General features: G+C 35.6%; 1 protein-coding gene across 6 annotated transcripts in view; it reads left to right on the top strand.

Annotated features, from left to right (window-relative positions):
- TRDMT1 (tRNA aspartic acid methyltransferase 1) overlaps positions 1–18,699 on the top strand; it is an 85,317-nt gene extending 66,618 nt beyond the window's left edge. For 5 of the 6 annotated variants that reach the window (XM_010859978.1, XM_010859981.1, XM_010859977.1 and 2 more), the window contains 8 exons: positions 4,785–4,856; positions 5,480–5,545; positions 6,260–6,329; positions 6,834–6,917; positions 8,714–9,057; positions 11,003–11,060; positions 12,094–12,223; positions 18,205–18,699. In XM_010859978.1, the coding sequence (XP_010858280.1) occupies positions 4,785–4,856; positions 5,480–5,545; positions 6,260–6,329; positions 6,834–6,917; positions 8,714–9,057; positions 11,003–11,060; positions 12,094–12,223; positions 18,205–18,305 (925 nt within the window). In that variant the 3' untranslated portion in view covers positions 18,306–18,699. Of the gene's footprint in view, positions 1–2,556; positions 2,634–4,784; positions 4,857–5,479; positions 5,546–6,259; positions 6,330–6,833; positions 6,918–8,713; positions 9,058–11,002; positions 11,061–12,093; positions 12,224–18,204 lie in introns of all 6 variants that reach the window. The other variant, XM_010859976.1, reaches the window with a different exon arrangement.
- The last annotated feature ends 932 nt before the right edge of the window (positions 18,700–19,631 follow it).

Raw genomic sequence — 19,631 nt, 5'->3', positions numbered from 1 at the left:
TCAGAATTTTCCACAGTTTATTGTGATCCACACAGTCAAAGGCTTTGGCATAGTCAGTAAAGCAGAAATAGATGCTTTTCTGGAACTCTTTTGCTTTTTCCATGATCCAGCGGATGTTGGCAATTTGATCTCTGGTTCCTCTGCCTTTTCTAAAACCAGCTTGAACATCAGGAAGTTCACGGTTCACATATTGCTGAAGCCTGGCTTGGAGAATTTTGAGCATTACTCTACTAGTGTGTGAGATGAGTGCAATTGTGCGGTAGTTTGAGCATTCTTTGACATTGCCTTTCTTTGGGACTGGAATGAAAACTGGCCACTGCTGAGTTTTCCAAATTTGCTAGATAGGATATGGAAAATTACTAGTTACTGCAATATAAGTATGTGAGCTGAAAACTTGCTGGGTTTGTGCATCGTTGTATTCCCAGACCTATCACAGTGCTTAGCATATTATAGATACTCTGAAATATTGGTGAGTTAGATTATGAACATCATCTAATGAACTACATATTGTGCCTAGAAAATGGAAAAATGCCAGGCATAACAGATATTCAGAACTGATATTAGATAAGATCTGTCTAAAGGCAAAATGTATTTATGAGTCATAGAAAATTGCTTTATAATGGGGATTAATACAATGGTCAAGAAAGTTCTGTTCTTGAATAAAACATGTAATTTTGAACAAATTATTCATGAACAAAACATCAGAGTTCATAGGGCAGAAAATAGTATGAAATATCCACTCAGTAAGTTTTTATTGAAGATTTACCATGTGCCACAATATTTTCGTTCTCTTTAGATTAACAATAAATTCACTAAAACAGTGAAAAGTTGTTGTTTACTAATCTACCGATTTCTTCCTAAAGTTTAAATGAAAATTAAGTGTAAGAATGATCAGGAAGCTTTTTGAGAAGAGAAGTAATAACACAAGTAGTATGACAAAGTTGCTCATCAACACTCAATAAATGAAGTACTGCATGAAGTTGATCTAATGTTTTCTGAAAGCAAAGATTTTTTTTTTAACTTGAATGCTCTAGTTATGAAAAAAGAATAGATTTCCATTAGTGTTATTATAAAATATCAAATTACTAGAGTTAATCCATGCATCTCTGTAACTACTTTCTTGAATCCTGTCACATACACTGACCTAGATTGCTAAATTAAAGATAGTTGTGAATGGTTTATTGAGTGATTATGTTTTGCATAACTTCTCTGTCATTTGGGTTGTGCTATTAAAAAAAAATCACCCTTTCCAAAAATCCTTTAAAATTGTAATTTTATATGTCTAATTGCAGGTATTGAGTTATTAAGTGTTTACTTCTTTTAGGTTCTAGATTTAGGATGCTCCTAATGTTAAAAGTTGTTGTTTGTTTTTTATTTTAATTTTAGGAATTTAGCTTTAATCAGTCTACAGTCAGTTGTGAAGTCAATAAGTTGCTTTTATTAACAGCCCTGTGCTAACTAGCTCTGTAACTTAAGTACCTGTGATAATGTTACTGCTCTGCCCCAGGTTTCGTGATGCAGTTTGAGTGTATGATTTTCAGATTGTTTTCTTTAGAACTCTGGGTTCTAGAGGTGCTTTGGGAACTTTCCACTATTTTATTTTCATTTCATTTTTCATATACATCGTAAACTACTTTTAAAAGCCTGTGATTTAAAAACAATAGACATGTACATTCAAACTTTAATACAATAGAGACAACTGATGTGTTCAACAAGTTAACTCTTTTCAGAACTCAGAATAAAGCTTTCCCTGCTTTTTTCATGAACTGGAACTTCTTGGAAATGTAACTAGGAATGTTGGGATTCTGGGCTTGTTGCTTTAAATTTCTGGCTAACAGCATATGCTAACAGAGCCTAATGAGAATTGGCCAAACCCATGATTTGTATTTCTCTGTATTTGTCTTCTGATACTGTATATAAAGGAGCAAAACAGTACATCTTAAAACTGCTTAGCCCAGTAGGCATTGTTTGGTTCATCTTGTTTATAATCTTTTGAGGTGCTTTGACTACACACAACTGTAAAACAGTATGCAGACATCGGAAAGTGGGACCCTTGTCTGTTTGGTGATATACTGACAGAGACAGACAGGAGAGAAGTGGTGACTGGTCAATACATGGCATTTTGTAAATAATATTAATAGAAAGGTGTTAATAATTCTCTAGATCTTTTGCTGAAATTCATTATGAAATAAAGTTCTCCATGTTTGATTCCTGAAATCACAGCAGTCTTAATTAGACTTGAGGTATCATAGAGGCATGAAATGCTTAGGATCTAACTTTCCAGCTCTGCTTGGGCTGGTCCTAGGGTTTGGCGGAAGTCACTTAATCTTTTATAGCTTCAGCTTATTGCTCCACTTCCTTCACAAAATCACTTTGGAAAGTTAGTTTAACTGAAGTTTATTTTAAAAGTATTAAATGTTTTATAAACTTTTAAGTGTTGTAAATAAGCAGTCACAATTTCTGATATATTTAGTTGTAGTTAGCATGTTTCCTTTTTCCCCCTTCTACGCATGTTTTTATATTCTTTCCCCCCAACCCCAAATATTCATTCCTTAGGGCATTACACTAGAAGAGTTTGACAGATTATCTTTCAATATGATTTTAATGAGCCCACCCTGTCAGCCCTTCACAAGGTATGTATAATATATATTTCTCTGTTACGAAGAATACTTTTGAAAGATTCATTAAATCAAATATACTATAATTTCAGGCACGGACACTATAAAGTCCATTCGCTGCATTTCCCTAGTCTTGAAATTTTTCATGCATAATTCTCTTTCTCTATGCACATTTATAAGTCAGCATTAATGATGAGGAAAAGAGCAGTTAACTGCCAGATGAGCACAGTGATTTGGTCATAGTCATTGTAGGCATGGCGAGACTATGTGGTACCTCTTTAATACCTACTGAAGATAAAATATTTATTTCTGACCCAAATTACTCTGAATTACTTAAATTAATCGGCATTCAGGAATATCTTCCTAACTGATTAATCAAAGTCAATTTTCATAATAAATATTCAAGTCCTAAATTACTTAATTGTAAAATTTTAAAGGTAGGCAAGAATGCATCTGTGAATTTTGCATTTCTCAAAATTGATACGTACATTTAATAATACATACAATTAATGAAATAGCTTTTTTAAAGCTATGTTCCAATTCAGTTTCTTGTTATAAGGTATTTATTTGACTATATTTCAGGGAATTATATTTTAGATAAAATCTTGATTAGTCTATCTTCATTTAGACATTTTTAACAATAGTATTTTTAATTAAGTAATAATGGTAATGACAACCAACCAAATGTCTTACTAGATTTTGCCATTTAATTCAACAAGCTTATGGTATGTGCAGTAGTATACTGTCTTTTTATAGGTGAACAGCTGAATTGTATTGCCTCTGCTCACAGGATTAGTGCAGATGATGCTAATGTTAGTGAATGCTGTTGCCCATGGCCTGGAAAATCGCACTGCTAACCCTAAAAGCTGTATTCCATGTAAACGTCAGCCCTTTGAACTGCCATTCTGTGCAGTTCAAAGCTCTGTGCAGTCCTGTGTTTTCACTTAAACTTCAGTGGAAATTAATATTTCAAATATTAACCTTATCAAGTGTGCCATGTTTATGGGGGAAAGGGTTATAATATGTCATCTCCATCCTGAGCTAGGATGAGATGCGTAGCTCCATTTGAGCTACGCAAGGGTGTGGCCTTTTTGACTGCCATGAGTGGGAGGCTCAGAGCAGAGTGCAGCCCCAGCACTGTGATGCCTCAGATGTCCCTGCAATGGGACATCTTCCCTATGATACCATTCTCGCTCTATATCAGCCCAGATCCAGCTGCTAATGGCCGCAGAGTCTGATTCTGCAACACAATCATCATTTGGAACTCTGAGGGGAAAGGGACTCAATGAGAAGAAACCAAGGTTTCTGAGGAATCTGTTCAAGTCCACTCTCCTCTCCCATTTGAACCTCAGATCCACTGATGATTTTGGTCCTGCTGTCAGGCATGAGGAGCTGATAAGTAATGTCAAGTAATTTAAGACTTTGAAGTTAATAGATGACAAGGTCTTAAATCCTAATCCCGTTATTATAATTTATGCCCAACCTAGTCTTCCTTTCTGCTTGGTTCTTGATCATATTGAATGTTACTTATAAGATTTAATTTCTTAAAAAAAACAAAAAAGATCTAATTGCTGAACCAGATACCACATTTTCACATGACCTGTTTTGACCTAGTTAGTCTAACCAAGTTGCAACACCTTTGTGTAGATTCAAGCCCTCACCTTTATTGTCTCCCGTGTACATTGAACAAGATCGTCCTGATCTTACCTACTATCTTGGTCTACTTGGATGTGATTAGTTTTCAGTGCCATCAACTCTTATGTTGCCACCCTGCCCAACCAGCTCATCCCTCTGAACTTCTTTTGTCTCCCTTGGGGCAGAGCGAAAGGTGTCACCAGCCAATTTTGTGTGTGTGTGTGTGTGTGTTTCCTAAACAAGTTGATTTTAAGAGGATAATTATTTTTAATTCTTCATTAACTTCTTATTCTTCTTTGCTTCATGTAAGTCATTTGGGCATATTATTTTTTTATAAGTACTACATTTACTAGACAGACAAAGCTTTTTTTGTTTTAATTAAATGAATAAATATGTTTTGTTCTTTATAGCAACAGAGATGATCATATTTTTTGTGAGGACCAACTAATTGTAGTTCTCTGTCTTGCCTTTTTAAAAGTGACTTGATATCTTTATGTACAATTCTTGAACTTATTTTCTTATCCCTTTCAGAATTGGCCTGCAAGGTGATGTGACTGATCCAAGGACAAATAGCTTCTTATATATTCTAGACATTCTCCCAAGGTAAAAACTTAGGTTCCTGTACAAGCTTACCATAGGTGTAAAACTTTGCATCTGGAAGAATGTGATGTTTATCATTTTATAGAAATTAGCAGCTTCTACAGATACTATACATGCCATTTATTTTCTGCCATGACTGATAGAGTGACTGAAAATGTTTGTTGATTCTACAGTGCTGCTAAAGTGAGTGACAGGGTGTTACAGCCTAATAGCTGAATTGTATTGCCTCTGCTCACAGGATTAGTGCAGATGATGCTAATGTTAGTGAATGCTGTTGCCCATGGCCTGGAAAATCGCACTGCTAACCCTAAAAGCTGTATTCCACGTAAACGTCAGCCCTTTGAACTGCCATTCTGTGCAGTTCAAAGCTCTGTGCAGTTCTGTGTTTTCACTTAAACTTCAGTGGAAATTAATATTTCAAATATTAACCTTATCAAGTGTGCTATGTTTATGGGGGAAAGGGTTAAAATATGTCATCTCCATCCTTTGTAAAATTCTTTTCTAAAATCAGTTTGAACAGTTACCTCGTATTTCTCACAAGTAAGGATTTTCTTTGCTTCTTACTTCTTAGTATTGAGATGTTTGGAATTCTGTTTGGTTTTTTTGTTTGTTTGTTTTTGTTTTAGATTACAAAAATTACCGAAGTATATTCTTTTAGAAAACGTTAAAGGTTTTGAAATGTCTTCTACAAGGTAAGAAATGTATTTCTCTTGTGTTCATCTTAGAGTAGGTGTTTTATATAATAAGAGCTGTTGTGAAATAAAGGTCTGAAAAATAAAGGTGTACATTCCGACATTTAAGATATGTTATGTAGTTTATCATTAATGTAGTTTTCCAATAGTAATGTGAAGTATCACAAGGTTAGGGTCAGCTGATTCTCTCGCGTTTCGATATGTTTGAATTTTTCCAGAATGAGTAATACGAATTGTATTTCTCAGTTTTAGCTGCTTAAGTGGTGTCCATTTCGTTAGAATTAGAAATGTTTTCAGTAAGAATTGGTCCTCTCATAGGCATTTTCTGTCCTGTTGGACTGAAGAAGCAAGCCCTGTGTCAGGGCCCTTTCAGGTGGCTGCCCCACGGGAGAGAATGCAGCCGACTGAGTCCTCGATTCACCTGCTGTCTGTGACAGTGTTGCCCTGTCTGATGGGCGACAAAGCTCCATTCCAATAACGAATTTACCATCAGTGGATTAGCAATTTTTTATTTATAATACAGATTATCTCTTTTTTTGAGAAATGTAATTTCTCAAATATTAGGCTTAAGACCCAGGATTTTTCTCTTTCTAAACAAGTTGAATGGAGGTATAGTTTTCACATAAAATGAAGTTTTATGTGTAATATTTTATATAAGAACTACATTTTGAACTATAGACTGAAAGCCTTTTTTCTTACCCTTTGTCTTTTCAGAGATCTGTTAATACAAACAATAGAAAATTGTGGTTTTCAGTATCAAGAATTTCTACTGTCTCCAACCTCTGTAAGTACCACAATTATAAACTTAAATAAATTTTCAGAAAGGGAACTTGATTCAATAAAAAAATGGATCCATTTTGAATAATATTATAGGCAAATCTTAAAATTAGTTCAGACATGGTTCCTTCTATATCTGAATTTTATAGCTATATGTGAATTTTATTTTTTTATGATTACTGTACTATCAATAATGAATGTAAGAAAATCTATGTATCTTCTTACCTGGGAAATATAAAGTGAAAGTGACTCGTAGACATATGATTCATCTGATTCCATCTTTATTTCGTTCAAATAAAGGTACAAAGTGACAGTTTAAAAGGTTCAAGAATTTGCTGCAGGGAAGTCTTGCGCAAATTGATAATGGAATTTTGTCTGGCAGAAACTAATGTAGACCTGATGTAAACTAATGTACAGTGTATGAGGTTTTTTTTTTTTCCACTAGATGCTAACAGTTAGTATAGATCACTTTAATTTCCCATAGCAACTACCTGTTCTGCTTCACTTTCAGCTTGGCATTCCAAATTCAAGATTACGGTACTTCCTTATTGCAAAGCTTCAGCCAGAGCCATTCCCTTTTCAGGCCCCTGGTCAGGTATTATTATTATTGTTGTTCTCATCATCATCATTCATCTGTTGTAAGTAGGTCTCAGGCTGCTTGTTTATTTTCCAACAGTACCGGTGGGGGTTCATGTGTCCTCTCACGCCTGTAGTAAAGAGCATGCATTCAGTCTCTCTTCTAAGCCTTTTGCCCCTCTTTATGTTGTTTAGTTGCTATGTCATGTCTGACTCTTTGCAACTCCTTGGACTGTAGCCTGCCAGAATCCTCTGTCCGTGGGATTTCTCAGGCAGGAACACTGGAGTAGGTTGCCATTTCCTTTTTTAAGAGATCTTCCCAACCCAGGAATTGAACCTGCATCTCTTGTGTCTCCTGCATTTGCAGGGGGATTCTTTATCACAGAGCCACCAGGGAAGCCCTCCCATTCCTAATATGACCACTTTAATTGCTTGAAACAAAACCAGAAGCATTTCTTTCATCATTACAAAAAATAAGTTGAAAGTAAAAAATTACCATTACTGCTGTTATTAATGGTCAGAAGAGAAATTATTGGGGGGGAAATGAACCCCCCAATAATTTCTCTTCCGACCACTGATTCTTTTGCATCCATTATTTTTCTCCCTCAGTAGAAGCCATTGACCACTGTTGATAAAAATTCACATGTCGGTTGCATTTTCTTTGAAATCTACGCTGTTTAGCTTTAACTGATTAAAATATGGTAATGATTAGTACAAGCTAGGATGAAATGCACGATTGCTATGGATAGACTCTCTCATTATGCTAGCAATTTTATATGCTTCTGCTGAAAATTGATGTGGATAACAGAGTTTCAGTGGTTCAGTGAAGCTCTCTGTAATCATCACAGGTAAGAACTTAAAAGTCATGTCCTACTAACAGGGGTTCAGTAGTATCGTTTGAATCCCCCTGTAACACAATACCAGTTTTATGCTTCCCTGATGGCTCAGTGGGTAAAGAATCTGCCTGCAATGCAGGAGACACAGAAGACATGGGTTTGATCCCTGGGTCAGGAAAATCCCCTGGAATAGGAAATGGCAACCCACTTTAGTATTCTTGCCTGAAAAATTCCATGGACAGAGAAGCCCAGTGGACTACAGTCCAAAGGGTCACAAAGAGTTGGACAGTACTGAGTGACTACACACATGGGTATTGTATTATGGGGCTTCCCAGGTGGCACGAGTGGTAAAGAACCTGCCTGCCAATGGAAGACACGCCTGTATTATATTATACAATTGCAATGTGTCTCCCTTTCAATGTGGATAGTTCCAAAAACAATGTATAAAGTATATTAACGAAGATTTCATCATTAAAAATTCCTGGAACTATTTTATCCTTCTCAAAATAGGACTTTATACAAGGTTACCTGTTTTGTAGGAACAAGTTTTTCCTATGGGGCTCAGGAATAGAAATAACCTTTCAGGGCAAAGAGTGCTTATTTTAACGAAGGGGAATGGTAAGCTTTGATTCAAAACACATTTCTGGAAATGTTCCTGTTGCTTTCTCAACTTCTTTTCCAAATATGATATTGTCGGTATATTCATCCTACTTCCTGTTATTTTGTTGAATGGTTTTATTACTAGAGAAAGCAGTAATTTCATGAAATAAATTATCTACAGACTGATGGCCTATCATTATATGATGAAAAACTTGTAGTAGCTTATATAAATTACTAGTAAACCTCAATGTCTATCTTTTTAATGACAGCTCAGTGAAAGCCAAAGAATTTTTTTGCATAATGTTGACTGGATATTATTAACTCATTTTTTATTTTTAAGAAAGCTTTTGACAATTTATATATTTTTATTTAATGCCAGGTACTGATGGAGTTCCCCAAAACTGAATCTGAACATCCCCCTAAATATGCAATAAATGCAGAAAAGAAAACTGAAGAAAAGAAAACTGGACCAAAGATTTGCTTTGATAGCAGCACACAGTGTTCTGGAAAAGAGGCCATTCTTTTTAAGCTTGAAACTGCAGGAGAAATTGACAGGAAACATCAACAGGACAGCGATCTCTCTGTGCGAATGCTAAAAGATTTTCTTGAAGATGACATTGACAAGCATTCATTCTTTTTACCACCAAAGTCATTACTGCGATACGCTCTTTTGTTAGACATTGTTAAACCCACTTCCAGAAGATCCATGTGCTTTACAAAAGGGTAAGTTTTAAAGAGTCTCTACTCACGACATACCCTCTACTTACGACATACCCAAAGTAACCAAGTTTTCATAGCTATTGTCTCTTTTATTTCTTCTGGAAACAAGGAGCATTTTATAGAATGTTTCTGCTAGAATGTGTTTGTTTGTTTTTTTTTTTTCTCCCTTAATTGCCTGCCTTCCTGTTCCAGTAGAATGCACAAGTAAAAATTGCTTCTGGCAGAACATCATGTGCACAGCCCACGAAAGTGCTCATGAAAGGCCAGGCCATTGTTTGGCGACCTTCGAAGGAGCTTAATTACCCACGGTGGAAACATACCCATGTTGAAAACATGGTCTCTGTAGATGGCAAATTGCAAATTTTTTACCACCTTTCTTTTTGTGGTACCTCAAAAATTTCTGTCCACTTTCATAATCAGTGTACAAGAAGAAATTAAACTTTAATATCAAGAAATAAGATTGAATAATCTGGAGCACATTAGAGCACTTTAAATTTTCTTTAGTTTTTGGGTAAGTAGTTATATTCTCATGGTTCAAATTTCAAAAGGAACTGAGATTGTAAGACTCCTTTCCTCTCTGCCTCTTGTTCATCCAGTTTCCATCCCTACTGTCTGATCTTCCAGAGGTGTTGTGTACAGGGTATCTAAATATACATGTATATTTTTACCCCCTTCTTTAAGTAAATTGTAGCATATTATAATCATTATTATGCACCCATTTTTTTGACTGTACAATGTAATTTGGGTATTATTGCCTAAGAATTTTGCTATACTCATGGTATAGGTATATCATAATTTATTTTACTGGACATTTAGGGGATATAGCCTTTGGCTTATTTCCCAAGTGTTAATAAATGTGTTTTTCAGGTTTCTTTTTAAACCTAGAAAGAAGGGGAAATAAGATCTTTGGAGAAGAATTTATAAAAGATCCCTGCCTCTTCTTTGTTAATACCACTCAAACTCATTTGATAGGTAGTTTTATGATTTAAACATTCAAACCTTCTCTCTTTACTTGCTAGCTAGTTGTCTTGACACTCTGCCCCTGAGATAATCATATGAGGCTTATCCTGATTTTCTCATACTCTGCCCTTGTACTTCTAGGGGAATAGGTTTATTGCTTCTTCCATCACCTTAAAAGACTTCAGTCAGCTGTTGTCTGTTTCCAAGTCTGATAGGTTCTCTTTGGGACTCTCATAAAACAGGACTTATCACTTTTGTAACTAAAAAAAAAAAAAAAAAACCTTGAAATTCTTTTGTAATTATAAAAATGGTATAAAAGAAGCTTTAATGTGAAAATCTATTTTAGTGTAGATAATATAAGCAGACACACACATGATATATAAGGAAACAGCTTTTCTCTGTAGTGTTTTATATTTTTAATATAGTTTTTTAAAACAATAGTCTGACTGTTGCAGGATAAATAGTTAAAACATACGGTGTTACAGTAGGAGGTAGATACATGTTTGATGAGCCTGAGTCTGTCCTGGGCTGGAGAGAATAGGATTTTGGGTTCATGAGAAGAAATGATGGTTCAGGCATCTGAAGAAAAATAGCTGCTATTCATTTTCACCTTCATAACATTTGGTCTAATGTGTCAGGGATGCTAGTACTGAATAGTATTTGGATATAAAAGTTGTAACTAATGCATACTTCCTGTGCATTTAAATGTGATGAACATTTAAAAACTGACATTTTATAAAAATGACAATAATGCATAATGCAAATATTACTTACACAACAAAAAACTTTGTCAAGTTTAGTGTCTGAGAAGTTTAAATATGATCTTAAGTCTTTCACCTAATTTTTTTAATTACAAAGCATATTTATGTGATATTATTCAGAATATTTCAGAAAGATGTAGCTATGTAAAATTGATTCATTCAAGAAATATTTAAGAAATCTATCATTAACAAGCAGATGTTACAAAATATTTGTGTTAATTCTTCAGTTATGGACGCTACATAGAAGGGACAGGATCTGTGTTACAGACAACAGAGGATGTGCAGGTACTGTGCGTGGTTTCAGGACTTAAATATTTTGAAAATATTTTAAAATAAAATTTTATTTACTACTTAAAATTTGAGAATGTTAAAAGAATTTTACATATTCAATTGGAATGAATATGTGTATAATAATTATTTACTATAGAATAAGTCTTTTTCTTGTTGCTAGGTATGGATATATGTACAAGAAGTGTTTTATATTTTTACTTTTTTCCCTTACCTTTTGCCCCTCTTTTTATACTCCATTGAGGATAATTTGAAATGCAAAGTACAGTAGTTAATGTTCTCTAAGATTACACACAAATATTAAATCCTTCTTTTGGAGCACATATTATAAAAATGCCTTTTAGGGAAAAATAAATCTATTTTAGCAAGGCTGTTTATTAATACTTCAATTGCAAATTCTTTGAGGTGTCATGGTTGAATACAAGCTTGATGTATTGTAAGTTTTATATACGTCTGAATAGTTCTGCAGTGAAATCACATTATTTTCTTTTATGCTGATTTAAACTCTTTAACTGTTAATAAAATTTACCCATGGTAAAAACTGTATCAGAGGCAAACAAATGTCAGAATTTGAGAAATCATATTTATTAAATATATTTAATCACTTTAAGAAAATGTCTTAATTTGATAAAATTAGTCATAAACCTAAACATTCAAATGACTGTTTGCATTGTAAAACTGACTTACTGGTTGACCAAGTTCCTTTCACTATTTTTCTCTTATAGTTATTTATTTATTATTTATATTCTTATGAGTGAATTTTTGAGAGACCAAAAATGACAGACACACTGAAAGTATCCTGATCTGTTCAACATCAAGCTTTTGTTTGTTTTCAGAGTTTATCTTACCCTTGAAGAGCCAATTATACAGTTCATTGCACAGACTTTTACCCTGGGCTTCTGTGTGTTGTGGTGGACTATATGTTCATCATTTTTAAACTGCCTCACAGCAGATGATATTATCTTAACAAATTAATTGCATTCTATTAATTATTTATTACTTGTTAGTTATCATGGATGTTTTCCTACAGATTGAGAATATCTACAAATCCCTTACCAGTTTGTCACAAGAAGAAAAGATAATGAGATTGTCAATGCTTCAACTTCGATTTTTCACTCCTAAAGAAATAGCAAATCTCCTTGGATTTCCTCCAGAGTTTGGTATGTGGGATACACGCGGACCCCAGCTTTCATTTATTAATGGTCTCCGAACTCATTAGGGACTCCTGTGTGAGTTACGAATAAACCCTTGCCCAGACAGAGGTGGAGAACACTTCCTCTCCTGTTTATGCCATTTTGACATCTTCTCTCCTGTTTCTGCTTTTGTTCACAACCTGCCATTCCCTTCAGACTCAATTCTCCTCCTTTTACTCCAGTAATGTTTCCAGGTGCTTTGCAGGAACAGAAAGGCCAAATCAGCAATTCCTCAACTGTCTCCACAGATGGTTGTTAATAGCATCTTTCAGATGGTTGTTAATAGCATCTTTCTAAAATTTATTTTTTGCTTCTAGGAGTCCTGTTCATATAACCCGACACTAACTGTTGTGAAAGAATGCCTAGAATTGTCTTTTTTAAAAAAAATAAAAGACAATTAAGGAATTTATTTTTGCGTGTGTGTAGTGGGAGGTATGTTATTTGTATTTTTCTCCTAGGAGGTACGTTCTTATCAATTAGACACCTTTTTCCTTCCCTACAAGGTTTAAGTGGAAAAAAGAGAAAGTGGAGAGGTGCTCTAGGGAGGAGCTTTCCTAATGGAAATTAAGGGTGACTTGAGAGCACAAATCCCAGAATTGACACCAAATTAGAGAATCTGAAGATGGAATCTCAAGAACAAAAATGAACATAGGGTTCCAGAGTGAGAAAGACGAAGCCCTGATGCCTTTTGTCATTGAGGAAGGCCAGGGATTGTTGTATTAGGAGACTGGATGCAGTGCCTTTGCCTCTTAGAGCTACTGCCTCTCCCTGACCCTGCTTCCTTGGCACAGGGGCTCTCACTCTGTGGATGCCATTGGTTTCCTAAGCAGAGGGAGGTGAGGGGTGTCCCTCGCACCTAGCTCATGGGAAGGAAGAGACAAATCTCCCTCACATTTCCTCACAAGGAGGAAATGTGTTTTTGATAACTTACTGGGAGCTTGACTACAGAAAAGCCAGGCTTTGCTAAATCTAATCTTGTTGTAATATTATTACAGTAGTATTCTTAAAGAACATCATGGGTTAAATAGATCATGTTTTAAAATTTAAATAATGGATTTACACTTGATGTTTGGAATGCATCTTTTTTTTGCATGGAGAACAAACTCCAATAGAATTTGACTACCCTCTTGGTAATTGATTCCCCAAGCAGAGTCACAGCAACCGGGTTTGTTTTGTCCTCTGTGCCTTTTTCTTGGTGATCTCATTCAGTTTGAACTATCCCAGGGAATGTTATTTAAGAAAACATAGACTTCCCTTGTCTTAGTTTATGTCACAAAGTGAATGAGAACATCATCAAACAAAGAAGTGAGAATTGCACTCAGAAATTTATTTCCCAGTCTACTGTCCTGGTTACTTTTTTATCTTTCATTTTTAGGATGAGTCATCAAAGGTACTTTCCATAGTACTATAGAGAGAAAAGAGATTTACTGTCTAATAGCAACTAAGTTCTAAGTTTTAGTTCAGTGTTTATTTTTTCAAGTAGTAGTAGTCACTTTGGTAGTAAGGAAATTTAGCACAGACCCCAGAGACAGACAGACCATGAATTTTAGCTCTACCTAAGCCACTTTCTGCCTTAGTTTATGTGTCTGTAAAATGGGGGTGATTGCAGTACCAACTTCATAGGGTTGTTGTAACAGGTAAGTGAATTAACATATGTAACATGTTTGCAAACTATCTGATACCTAATACAAAATTTGTGCTTTTATATTTTAAATGATAGATGTTATAGCCTTTATTTCATAAACACTTTTTCTCAGTATTTAAAGGTATAAATAGGGTAAAATAGGATTTTTCAAAGTTCTGTGAAAATATATAATATGTGCGAGAAAACCTGATTTATTTATGGCTGCCCTGGGTCTTCGGTGCTACACAGACTTTCTTTGGTTGTAGTGAGCAGGGGCTGTGCTCTAGTTGCGGTGTTGCGGTGGGCAGGCTTCTCGTTGTGGTGACTTCTTCTCTTGTTGGGAGCTTGGGCTCTAGGATGCTCAGGCTTCAGTAGTTGTGGCGCATGTGCTCAGTTGCATGTGGAATCTTCCCAGACCAGGAGCCGAACCCATGTCCCCTGCACTGGCAAATTGCTTAACCTTCTTTTAAAATGTGATAGATGTGTGCAGTCAGTTAAGCCCCTATAGTCACCACCGAGTGGGCCTGTCCTTCACGTGGGCCTCTGACATCATTAATCCTGGGTCCAGAACAGGCGTTCTGGGAGCTGCTTGTCCACGGTAGTGATGGCTTTGCGTTGATCCTCCTGCACGTGTTGTCCTATTTCTCTTTGTGGCCAGTGGCCTGCATTTATGAGATAGCAGGCTTTGGAGGAGACAGACACTAACCTTCACTTACTGAATAATTGCTGCTATCTTGACCTTCTTAATTCTAGGTTTCTTTGTTTTGGAGAGGATTATTATTTTTAATGTACCTAAGTTTTTTAAAAGTCACCTTTTAGCTTTAAAAAACTCAAAATGCATTAAAGGTCTAAACGCAAGACCAGAAACTATAAAATTCCTAGAGGAGAACATAGGCAAAACACTCTCTGACATACATCACAGCAGGATCCTCTATGACCCACCTCCCAGAATATTGGAAATAAAAGCAAAAATAAACAAATGGGACCTAATTAACCTTAAAAGCTTCTGCACATCAAAGGAAACTATTAGCAAGGTGAAAAGACAGCGTTCAGAATGGGAGAAAATAATAACAAATGAAGCAACTGACAAGCAACTAATCTCAAAAATATACAGGCAACTCCTATAGCTCAACTCCAGAAAAATAAATGACCCAATCAAAAAATGGGCCAAAGAACTAAATAGACATTTCTCCAAAGAAGACATACAGAGGGCTAACAAACACATGAAAAGATGCTCAACATCACTCATTATCAGAGAAATGCAAATCAAAACCACCATGAGGTACCATTTCACACCAGTCAGAATGGCTGCGATCCAAAAGTCTACAAGCAATAAATGCTGGAGAGGGTGTGGAGAAAAGGGAACCCTCTTACACTGTTGGGGGAATGCAAACTAGTACAGCCACTATGGAGAACAGTGTGGAGATTCCTTAAAAAACTGGAAATAGAACTGCCTTATGATCCAGCAATCCCACTGCTGAGGAAACCAGAAGGGAAAGAGACATGTGTACACCAATGTTCATTGCAGCACTGTTTATAATAGCCAGGACATGGAAGCAACCTAGATGTCCATCAGCAGATGAGTGGATAAGAAAGCAGTGGTACATATACACAATGGAGTATTACTCAGCCATTAAAAAGAATACATTTGAATCAGTTCTAATGAGGTGGATGAAACTGGAGCCTATTATACAGAGTGAAGTAAGCCAGAAGGAAAAACACCAATACAGTATACTCATGCATATATATGGAATTTAGAAAGATGGTAACAATAACCCCATGTACAAGACAGCAAAAGAGACACTGATGTATAGAACAGTCTTATGGACTCTGTGGGAGAGGGAGAGGGTGGGAAGATTTGGGAGAATGACATTGAAACATGTAAAATATCATGTAAGAAACGAGTTGCCAGTCCAGGTTTGATGCACGATACTGGATGCTTGGGGCTAGTGCACTGGGACGACCCAGAGGGATGATGGTATGGGGAGGGAGGAGGGAGGAGGGTTCAGGATGGGGAACACATGTATACCTGTGGTGGATTCATTTTGATATTTGGCAAAACTAATACAATTATGTAAAGTTTTAAAATTAAAAAAAATTATAAAAAAAATAAAATAAAAAATTATGTACTTTTTTCCATAAACAAATTTAGATTTTAGTTCCTATATATGAAATACATACATGTATACATTGCATGTGTATATATGTATGCATTATATATATAGAATTTTTTAAAATATTTATTTTAATTAGAGGATGATTACTTTACAATACTGTGATGGCTTTTGCCATACATCATTATGAATCAGCTGTAGATATACATGTTTTCCCTCTGTTTACAAATCTTGCTTGTTTTCAGATGTGTCTTCCTCATTGATACAATCTTGATATCACAAAGGACCATCCCTGGGATAGTCTTAAAGTTTGTTTGTAGGTATATTTCTACCTCTGGCTACTTTGAAGTAAATAACTTCTGAGATGACAAATGTTCTTGACTGAGACATTATCTTTATGATAGGAATTATATGACTGGGCACCACTGCAACTATAGTTTTATTATGGTAATCACTCGTATTTTATTGTAGGTAGTGTAATGTCTAGTGTTGATGAAGCAACTTTATCAAGTTTTGAAGTTTTTAAAAAATAAATTTATGTATTTATTTTTGGCTGAGCTGGGTCTTTGTTGCTGTACTGGCTTGTCTTTAGTTGCGACAAGCAGGGGCTACTCTCTAGTTGCAGTGCGCAGGCTTCTCATTGCGGTGGCTTCTCTTGTTGGGGAGCACCAGCTCTAGGGTGTGAGGGCTTCAGTAGCCGCAGCTCCTGGGCTCTAGAGCACAGGCTCAATAGTTGCACACGCAGCATGTGGAATCTTCCCGGATCAGGGGTTAAACGCTTGTCTCCTGCATTGGCAGGTGGATTCTTTACCACTGAGCCACCGGGAAAGCCCAATTTTTGCTTTTGTAATGCTCTTTAATTACTTCCTTTATTAACTGATTGCTTTTTTTAATTGCTATGTCAAAGGGTTCTGAATGTGAAGTTCTGGGATTGTAACTAAGATTCTAGTGTCCACTCTCATGCTTGGACAGTCTCTGATGGTGGTATGTGCAAGGTTTTGTTCCAGCAAATATAGTATCTGCAGAAGATTTCACTTTGAAAAAGGATGTAGCAAAAAGAACTTCAGTATGAGAATTTCAGTTTGTATAAGCAGAATATAAAGGACTTGTATCCAGAATATATTGCTAGAAAGAGGTCTCATGACTCAACAATAAAAAGAAAAATAATCCAGTTTAAAAGTGGGCAAAAGATTTCAATAGACAGTTCTCCAAAGAAAATAGATACATGGTCAATAAGCCCATGAAAAGATGTTCAACATCATTAGATATTAGGGAAACGTAAATCAAAACCACAGTACGATACCACTTCACAAAAAGACAAATAATAACAGTGTTGACAAGTTGTGGAGAAATCAGATCCCTGTACAGTGCTGGTGGGAATATAAAGTGGTACAACTGCCTTAGAAAGCATCCTGGCAGTTCCTTGGATGTTAGACATAGAGTTACGGTTTGACCCTGCAGTTTCCCTTGTGGCTTAGCTGGTAAAGAATCCGCCTGCAATGCGGGAGACCTGGGTTAGGAAGACCCCTGGACAAGGGAAGGGCTACCCACTCCAGTATTCTGGCCTGCAGAATTCCACGGACTGTATAATCCATGGGGTCGCAAAGAGTCGGTCAGACACGACTGAGCGACTTTCACTTTGACTTTGCCGCAGTCTCACCCCTAGGTATATATCTAAGAAAATTGAAAAAAAACTTGCACGTGCATACATATGTCCATGTCCATAACAGCAATGTTTATAATAATAAAAAAGTAGGGAAAAATCCAAATACCTGTCAATGAATGGATGGATAAAATAAATATGGTATATCCATATGATAGAATATTATTCAGACATGGAGAGGAATGAACTATTGGTACACATGTTATAACATGAATAAACCTTGGATCAGCTGATTTTTACTGATAATGCTTGAAGTTTGAGTTGCACTATATTTTATAGTTGTATACAATACACATAATATTGTTAATACATAATGTTATTAATAAGTACTAAGATAAATATTAAACATAGAATACTTTGCTTTTTTTTAATATTTTTTTTACCACACCAGATGGCATGCTGGATCTTATTAACAGTTTCCCCAACCAGGGACCACTATGCCTTTGGTCCCTGTAGTTTGATATATCCACTAAAGAATATATCCTTTTGTCTCTGAAAGTTAATATTTCAAATGATTGTATTGTAAATCATTATCTCTCTTTTCTAGGATTTCCTGAGATGACAACTGTCAAACAGCGTTACCGTCTACTTGGAAATAGTCTCAACGTGCATGTTGTAGCTAAACTAATCAAAATCCTATGTGACTAATTTTTTAAATAACTCTGAAAGAGGGTCACAGTTTTCTGTCATATCCATATAGTAACTTTGAAATTCTTTTTTGAATTAATTTTGACAAAATTTGACTAAATTATCTTTCTCTTTAATAAGAAGTTTGGGTTGGTCAGGAAATGCCATTTTGTTTCCTTAAATTTATATTACTGTGTTTTGTAAGGTGAAACTTATGCTTCAGGAGAATATATTTTCATATGAAAGTAGTAAATATATATGTTAAACATTTCCTTTTATAATATTATGGTATAGACAAGTTTAGAAACATTAGAATTTTAATGTCTACATGAATATTTTATAAAGTATTATAAAATAGTATATAAACTTGAGATACTATATATTTGTGTATGTTAATTAAAGTTGCTTTCAGTTCAGTCGCTCAGTCATATCTGACTCTTTGCAACCCCATGGACTGCAGTACTCCAGGCTTCCCTGTCCACCACCAACTCCTGGAGCTTTCTCAGACTCATATCCATTGAGTTGGTGATGCCATCCAATCATCTCATCCTTTGTCGTCTCCTTCTGCTCCCACCTTCAATCTTTTCCAGCATCAGGGTCTTTTCTAGTGAGTTCTTTACATCAGGTGGCCAAAGTATTGGAGTTTCAGTTTCAGCATCAGTCCTTCCAATGCATATTTAGGACTGATTTCCTTTAGGATTGACTGGTTGGATCTCCTTGCAGTCCAAGGGACTCTCAAGAGTCTTCTCCAACACCACAGTTCAAAAGCATCATTTTCGGCGCTCAGCTTTCTTCACGGTCCAGCTCTCACATCCATACGTGACTACTGGAAAAACCAGAGCTTTGACTAGATGGACCTTTGTTGGCAAAGTAATATCTCTATGTTTTAATATGCTGTCTAGGTTGATCGTAGCTTTTCTCCCAAGGAGCAAGTGTCTTTTAATTCCCTGGCTGCAGTCACCATCTGCAGTGATTTTGGAACCCAAGATAATAAAGTTTGTCACTGTTTCCATTGTTTCCCTATCAATTTGCCATGAAGTAATGAGACTGGATGCCATGATCTTAGTTTTCTGAATGTTGAGTGTTAAGCCAAATTTTTCACTCTCCTCTTTCACTTTCATCAAGAGGCTGTTTAATTCTTCTTTGCTTGAAGACTCTTATCATTTTATTTTAAGATGATTCATCCTATTTCTAAAATGATGATTCTAGCCTGTTTAAAATATTGAATAATTTTACTTAATTTCAGTTTTTTAAACATTATTTTATATAAACAAATGTGTAAAATATTTTAGAATAAATTATCATCACTCACCTTTTGCAGCAGTCTGAAGAAAATGTCAGAAGTAA

This window comes from Bison bison, unplaced genomic scaffold (genome assembly GCF_000754665.1).
Source record: "Bison bison bison isolate TAMUID 2011002044 unplaced genomic scaffold, Bison_UMD1.0 scf7180017864461, whole genome shotgun sequence".
NCBI lineage: Eukaryota > Metazoa > Chordata > Mammalia > Artiodactyla > Bovidae > Bison > Bison bison.
This window is presented reverse-complemented; position numbering and strand designations above follow the sequence as displayed.